This window comes from Mya arenaria, chromosome 7, assembly GCF_026914265.1.
Source record: "Mya arenaria isolate MELC-2E11 chromosome 7, ASM2691426v1".
In the NCBI taxonomy this organism is placed as follows: domain Eukaryota; kingdom Metazoa; phylum Mollusca; class Bivalvia; order Myida; family Myidae; genus Mya; species Mya arenaria.
The window spans coordinates 60,456,612-60,464,774 of record NC_069128.1 but is presented as its reverse complement, the minus strand read 5'-3'; the positions used below and the strand labels follow the sequence as shown (position 1 = coordinate 60,464,774).

At 34.3% G+C, this 8,163-nt stretch overlaps 1 protein-coding gene and 1 long non-coding RNA gene across 3 annotated transcripts; both read left to right on the top strand.

The window, feature by feature from the left end:
• Positions 1-204: 204 nt before the first annotated feature.
• On the top strand, positions 205-2,776 carry LOC128241580 (uncharacterized). Its single transcript, XR_008262406.1, has 2 exons — positions 205-299; positions 567-2,776. It is a non-coding gene; the product is annotated as an uncharacterized LOC128241580 (long non-coding RNA).
• Positions 2,777-5,598: 2,822 nt separating this feature from the next.
• Positions 5,599-7,831, top strand: LOC128241653 (uncharacterized). Of its 2 annotated transcripts, none has more exons than XM_052958676.1 (2): positions 5,599-5,747; positions 6,849-7,831. In XM_052958676.1, exons 1-2 carry the CDS (start codon positions 5,617-5,619, stop codon positions 7,324-7,326), a joined length of 609 nt encoding a protein of 202 aa, XP_052814636.1. In that variant the 5' UTR covers positions 5,599-5,616; the 3' UTR covers positions 7,327-7,831. The 2 variants fall into 2 exon arrangements, 1 of the variants encoding a protein (XP_052814636.1); XR_008262425.1 differs by lacking the exon at positions 5,599-5,747 and adding an exon at positions 6,342-6,415.
• The last annotated feature ends 332 nt before the right edge of the window (positions 7,832-8,163 follow it).

The following is an 8,163-nucleotide window of genomic DNA, read 5'->3' as shown; positions in this document are numbered from 1 at the left end:
ATACAGGAACATGACTTCACTGGAATGCAATGGAATATAGGTGTACCTTGGCTGATTTTGATCGCTTGAGCTATATGTTATTTTTTTTAAAAATGTCTGACCTAAAAAAAACGTTTCGTAGAAAATGACATGACATTTATATTTAGCAATGAGGGTGTGTTCTATGCAAATATATGCAAATGTCGACACTTTTGATTGGCTCTTAGGCAGAGCACTGAACAACCTTAACAATACCTACATAGTACCCTCATATTTTCGTATACCATACACTCAGTACGTATTTTATACTTTGTACTTTGGTAAGTTGTTTCCTAATTTCCTTTTAATTTGTTACCTTTAATGATATATGCATCGGTAGTATATCTTTAGTATACGGAAATATTTGTCGGATACAATAGCACACACACACGCACACACGCACGCAAGCACACGCACGCACGCACGCACGCACACACACACGCACGCACGCACGCACGCACACACACACACACACACACACACACACACACACACACACACACACAAACACAAACACACACACTTAATGTATACCATTTAAATTTCAGCGTTAGACGGAACGATTCGCGAAAGATGGCCTGTCAGGTTTATTACTGGACGTCAGAATCCATAAAAAATAAATCATTTGGACATATTTCAATGCAAACGGGCAATGGAACATACATAAGTTTCTGGCCGGAAAATGTTCCATCCATTAAGCATTATAAAAAAGGGGTAGTGAGCAGCTGTTGGATATCCTCCCTTGAGGAAGAGATAAAGAAATATAAAAGCCCTGATTTTACCATTACTGTTCCTGATATGGACAATAACGCTATAGACCGATGGTTTGCTGATTTTAGGAAACAGGAACCAAAATGGAATCTTCATTCGCACAGCTGCAGCAGTGTGGTTTATAATGCGCTCTGTGCCGGCTCGAGCAAATTCTGCAAATCAGTGAAAAAGTACATCCCAGTCACGACACCTGGAAGTTTGTTTCGAATGATTGAAGCCATCACCAGCGGCAACTAAAGTCCCATCGTGGCTGGATAGTGAAAAAACGAAATAAAATATCAGAGTTTTTTACTAACTGTTTCTCAAACGTAATGCAGACAGTAGTAAATACCGATATGTGTACAGGTAACAATAATAAAACAGATGTAAAACATATTAAATAATGTGACAATGACAAGTGCACCATTTGCTAGACATGTAAAGCAAATATTTCCTACCTTCCGTGTTTATTTCTAGACCTAATATGTTTGTGTTTTTTAACTCTTATTGCGGGCCGCTGCAGTGGCCCGCTATATTTAATACGTGGTGAGTAAAAGGTTTATGGAGACTTAAGAACTTGGTTGAAAATATGCGTCTCTTTTTCCTAAAAAAAATCAAGTACTATTGAGCTGAAAATGTAGGTCACACAGTCAATTTTTCCCTTGAATACATGAGTTGTCGTTCTTACCATAATGACAGTCTCGCCATTAAATAAACGGTGTTACTTTTGACATTAATAATGTAGACACAGTCTATTTTTTACAGAGTTGTCTTTCGTACGTTTGTTTTCGCAACGTTTCTGTGCACGTTCTAAAGTGCTGACGAGTTAGCTGACGATACAGAAATAGAGCAGAGCTGTTGACCAATTGCTGACCATATAAACAAAGAAGGAAAAAAATACGTTTTGAAATTATAGATTTTTTAAGACTTATTTTGTTTAATCTATTTTATAGACTCCTTAAAGTGTACGTAAAGACGGATGTTTGTGTATTTTATTGAAAATGGCAGGTCATTAAAATGAATTGAGTATAATTTTTTTGCTGGTTTGGTGAAAAGATGAGAAGATATCACGGATTAAATTATTTTTTAGGTGTTTCATTTACAATTGTTTGAACCAATTATTTTAATTGTAAATGTAGCTTTAAATGTTAGCTTCACAACTTGTGGAAAACTATCTGCACTACATCAAAGAACGATCGAAAGATTTTTGTTTGCCAATCCATTATTGATTTTAGAAGTTGTTTTGTGGAAAACAAGGCAAAATGTTGCTATTAAAAGTGACTTTGCATAGTGAAAACAGGTTTATCATACTCAAACAAAGTTGCAGTATTAAAAACAAGTGACATCAATATCTGAGTTGTTGTTATTTTGCTTTCAATGGTTTTTACAAATGAACTAGTTCATGTACATGGAAAGGAATTACTTTAAACCCATTGAGAGCTGTGCTTGTGCAAGAACTGTAACTTTGGTTTGCCTTAGTTATGTCTTTTCCAGAGTAAGCAAGATACATATTGATTTAGTGTTGTTTGTCTGTCAAAAAACTTTGTCCCCTGTAAAACTTATAGTTGTACTGAAACCTTGAAGAAGTGTTTAATATAAACTGCAGTTGTGCATAGACTAATGTTTTACCAAAATAGGTCTCTTTGAATTCCTTCATAGCCTTGACTCGACATCAGCCATCACCAGCTTCAAAATATTTACATGGTAGATCTGTTTGTGGGCCCGCTGTGATACATTGTATCACAGTTTTTTTCTTCTTTTTTCATTCTGTTTGACTCTAGGAAATTCCTCAAATAATCAAGTACAAAACTAAACTTAACGAAGCCGCATTGGCAACATCAGAAAGAGAAACAGTGTAAGCTTAATGAACAGACGGATTGATTATATTAATTTATATTCCCAAAATTATCTTTTGTTAACTTTATACCTCATATATTTTGTTCGTTGTTTATTTATTAGTACACTACTGTTGTATGCAGTTTATATTGGAGTAAAATTGTTCAACTTATTTGTTTATTTCTTTCTGGTAAAAGCCAGGGGCGTACCTAGCCCTTTATTCATGTGGATTCATAATTGTGAAAGGAGGGTCCGGGGCATGCCCCATCAGAAATGTTTTGATAAACATGATGCAATCTGGTCCATTCTGGGCGTTATTCACTACTGGAAAATGGACAGTTTTGGGGATTATGTAGTCAAGAACTGATACTGCCACTTTGGCTGATTTTTTTATATTTCTTTTGTCAGAATCATACGGATTCAGCCGCGTACTCGCATCTCGCGCCTGAAGTAGTTGTATGTATATAGACACCTGAAAGCAGTTTACAATGAATTCCATTCACAGATTTGTTATCAAGGACCAGTGAAAAAACACTCTGTGCGTTTTATAATTATTGCAAATGTGACGGAAAATCCGTTAACAAGATATTTATCAAAAGTCAAATATCACCAGAACTGAATTCTGTAGTACACATACTATAACCTTTGAACTTACTTCGACATCTGTTTAAAAGAGACATATAACTGACAAAAGTGCTGTCTAGTCCGATTGTCTATAAGCTTTGTCATCTTTTTTCTACTCTAATTGCATTTTAAGATCACATGTTGTTGTTTAAAAAAAAACACGTACAGTTCTCGGCTTAACACACAGTTAGAAACTTCGGACAACCGTGCTATGAAATTATAATTGATTAAGAACTTATACAGTAAAACTGCGATCGCTCGAGGTCGCCGGGGACCGAGCCTCAACCTCGAGGGAACCGATGTTTCGAACGACCCGATTTTCAATTCTCAAGCCTGTTATGGAATATCTTTCAGTGTATTTTAAGATTGAAGTCGTCTGTTTACTAAGACACCGATTATGTGTTGCGTTGTGGAAATCGTTCATATGTTCAAAGGCTGTCGTATACTATATGAATACAAAATAAAAATGTAAAAGAAATATCAATAAATGAATAAATAGAAATTATTTTTTTACAAAACTGCCATATTGCAAAGCAAAGAGACAAGAAGGAATTCTTTTCAGAGAGTATTACTCAATTACATTTCTCACAATTAACTTCTTGTCATTTACTTCTCATAATTATCTTCTAGAATACCCATATCAACTAATATCGGTCATGCTTTAACAGTGATAAACGGGTTTGCCCACCTTATCAACTTGCCTTAATCGCCCATTGGTTTATTTTCTTACATAGTTACTGCTTAATGCCGGCGATGGCTGCAGTTCACAATTTGTTGACAACGTCGCAAATCAGTCGGTCCTTAAACTATCTGTAGCTGATCGAAATTGTTTATTTCCCAATCCAGCCATTAACTGTCAAATGAATAGTTTACAAAGAAAATCATGAAGAGTGAAATTTAAATATAAAATGACTATTTTGGTACATTCCAATTAAAAACAATAACCAAACTAAACATTGTTTCAACATGACAAGTGGTATTTATTATTTATTTTATATAACACTCCCCATTAGTATGATAATTTGAATTGCAAGAAAAAGATCTAAGATATCAAATTTGATGGATGGTATAATAATTAACAATAATCATTTATTATTTAACCCTATCAATACAAGATAGGACGTTGACAATTAAGCCCTCTGGGAGCAGCAATTTGAAACGTTTTCTATTCCTCTCATGAACTTTTAAGTTCCTGTTTGTGGTGTTTCCTAAAACATGAGTCTGTCAGATGAACTTGGTCATCAAGTGGCTAGTACCGCTACAATCTGAAGAATAGTAAAATGAATATTTTAAATCATAACAATCGTGTATGTGCGTTTAAATAGGCATTTGAACATATTTTAAAGGTAGATGAATGATATTTTTGCCAATAAAGGGAACGCCCCTTTAAAACACCATGAAAACTAAACTATATAAGTTACAAGAACTGGAATGTCAAAACATGATTTTAATGCAACAGAATGCAATTTGGTCTCTATAGTACTAAAATGTTCAAATTTAAACTATTTAATAAGCAATAAAGCAGAAGTATAAAAATCCATGCTTTACATTTGAATGTTCCTGTAAAACTTTCCCTTAAGTGGAGTATTCAAGACAATTTGACATCAGGCAGTCAAACAGACTTACAAACAGATATTCAACATATTACCCATAACATGTGATAGGGTAGGCATTCTTAATAATTCCTATTAAGTATTGCTCTCACTTTATTTTATGATATTTATGTTCATTGTTATTAATGAAGGTTGAATTATGAAGAAGCCAATTATTATATATAAATATAAATGTATTTTCTTTTATTCAAATGACTGTACTGAGTATACTGCTATATTTTTTTAAATATGTTTTCAATTTCACAATATAATTTTGTTAACAATCTAACCTGATAATGCTATGTATATCCTTACTGCTCGTGAAGTATTAGATCTGGTGTCGGTTCCATTCCCTGCTGTAGCAGACATGTGTAGAACTTATCAACACTGGTTCTTCTGACTTTGGATGGTAAAACCACTCAACTGAAACATACATTTATTATATACAATAAGAGATAAATAATTTATCTGTCTTTTTATCTATAACATGTTATTTGCAGGATACAGTTAGGTCTCAAATCACAATTATGCTTACATTTAGTCATTTATATCACGCACGCACGCACGAACGCACGCACGCACACACGCACACACACTTCTTTATGTGTTTTCAATAATATAATTACATACTACTGAACAGTAGCAATTATCCTCCTGTGTGCCTCAACCAGGGTGTATTGAAAGAAAGTTGGAGAAATAGACTTTAGAATGGGTAAGATTCCTTGAAAATGACGTCTTAGCTGTCAACTTTTCTCAATGTTTACACGCGGTTTAGTTTGATTGTAAATATGTGGAAATGAAACAAAATATGTTTAAAGCGAGGGTATATCTATACACAGTAAGGGCGAGACCTGCAAGCAACTGTTGGTCTCGACCCAGAGTCGTGACTTGTTTAAGATTATGGAATAATATGCACACAATAACAAGGTAAACATCGTTCTCAAAATGCAGCTTGTTGTCACTGTTTTTGTTTCAAGGTTCCGTGGATAAGTTTCATGCATAAATTGGGTCACAAATAAGAAATAGATCTTTTCTTACCTCTTAATTCATGACTATCATGGATATCTATGTTATAACATTTGTTTTCTATTTAGGCAGAGTCCATGTGTCTGTAAAATCGTCGAAATAAGTTGGGAATCGAGCTTTTTTGTGTCTGGTCCCCCATCTTTGTTTTGGATAAGTCAGTTAACCATACTCCTAGAAGTCGGTTAAATTTTGTCCAAAAGTTAGCCGAATCACGTGCTGGTTAGGATAACTTATTTTTTATACAATCGGTTTTCGGATAATTTGACCAAACCAGGGAGATAACCAAAAGATAACCGCTGGTTAGGACTTATCCACGTTTATACAATTGGCTGCAGGAACTTGTTTATAACAAATACGAAATTGCGTAAATTCCCATACTACTGATCATAAATAAAAATAGCTTTGAACTAAAATAGCTTAACCCAATGCAGTATCTATGCACATGTAGCTCCACCTCCACTAAATTCCTCCACTAAATTTACATATATTCATACGCGCTGATATGAAATATGAAACTGGTGAGACATAGTTTGGATTTTAAATCAACTGCATACACGGAATGAAAACTTGTAAGATTTTATTTTTTGCTTAACTTGACAATTATCTTTAAATTAAAAAGAAAGAAAATCATACGAATGCTTGTATTTTGTCAACACTTCTTTGTACTTCTTAGCATAGATTTAAAACAGATAAGGTATCCGAGTGGATAATTTTAGTAATGATAAACAATAATTTTAATATTAATTACTACATCTTCACCTTCAAAACAACATTTTCGCAAGACATGAAAGTTGCATGACGATACTTATTGCCATGTGGTCACGAACTTCTTGTATACAAGAAAACAAGCCGAATTAGCGTTCAACATAACCACAATAAATATAAAAATATTTGCTTGTAACAATAGTCGATTTTATTCTAGGCAATTTTTTCCTTTTGTTCCAGGCACTAAATCGGCGACTAAACATTGTTCTTGAACGTAGTTTATTTAATGCTTTGCAGATACAAGTTTGATATGGCAGAACAAAAAGATGAAGTATGTCACATGTACATCTGGGAGAAAAGATCACGTTGTCCGTGGTATCATAAAACCGAACATGCTGCTTTTGGAACGCCTGCAGGAACGTACATAAGTATACACCCTGCTTACATTCAAAGCTTCCGACCAAATCCTGTCATGATTAAACACTCTCTGAAAGAAGATATTGAGGATAAACAGCAGCCAAATCATATTATTCCTCTAATTGGCCTCAAAACAAAAGATATAGACGAATGGTACAAAACGCTTGATAAAACAAATGGTGAATTTGAAGAATTGACAAAGGATTACAGCGCACTGGCAACTGCTCTCAGCAAAGGCTCCGATTTCTTCAAGACGTTCTTAACGGGGCACAAAACCAAAGTTGTTCCAAACATGATTGTTGACGAAGCCGAAAGATATACAAAAACAAAAATACAGACCAGGAAGGGTTTAAACTAACAAGAGACAAACCAAGCTGAATATGCTGCAAAAATGCGAGGGAAGCAAACTGGACGAAAACAATTTATCATTTTGCATAACGTAAATAACTCATTCAAACATTTTAAGATATCTGATGTGAGAACGGATGTATTGCATCAAGTATTATATTTGCATGCCTGTGAAATACGTTAAAAAATAAAAACAAGTCATATTCACTGATATATCATGTATGTGTTTTTCTTGTAAATAATGCACCTATTAATTTTTAGGCCAAATAAAAAATAGTCTGGTTCAGGTAACGTTGTTAAAAAAAGTTAGGGGGGTAGGGTTGTTGTTTTTTTTGCATGGGCTCGACATATTGTTTAGATAGTGAATATTTCTTCCATCTTGTGGTAATTGTACATGTCTTGTGCTTGCTGCTTGCTATATAACCATTTTAACCATTTATCCTTTGTAATCCTAACTTCTAGACTAGCTTTTTATGTACCCTTTGCCTTTTAGTCAAATAAATATTCATGCAAGACTCCACCTATTTTGTATACTGCAGCCAAGTTCTGAAGCTCTTGGTTGGTGGTGGGTGGGGATGTTTTGTTTTAATGTGTATGGTGGTTATGGAGGCATGATCTTTCTTGTTTATTTTTTTTTTCAAATCTGGTCACATGAAAATGCGATTTATCCACCTCGATAGTATTAATTTACACTTTTTCTTTTATATAAAATATGTGAACAGAAACAAACCTCCCAAAACGATGCCCCTTGTAGGGCCGTAGAAACTTCGTATTTTATGACAACACGTTTTACATCTACAGCACCATGTATCTCGTGGAATATTTGATCAGACGTGCAAACATTTTG

What these genes read in the sequence shown, in the direction of transcription:
- LOC128241653 (XM_052958676.1), top strand. Translation starts at nt 5,617, where the DNA reads ATGAAACAAAATATGTTTAAAGCGAGGGTATATCTATACACAGTAAGG. An exon ending in AATATGCACACAATAACAAG is followed by an intron (nt 5,748 to 6,848) that starts GTAAACATCGTT and finishes AATGCTTTGCAG; the next exon opens with ATACAAGTTTGATATGGCAG.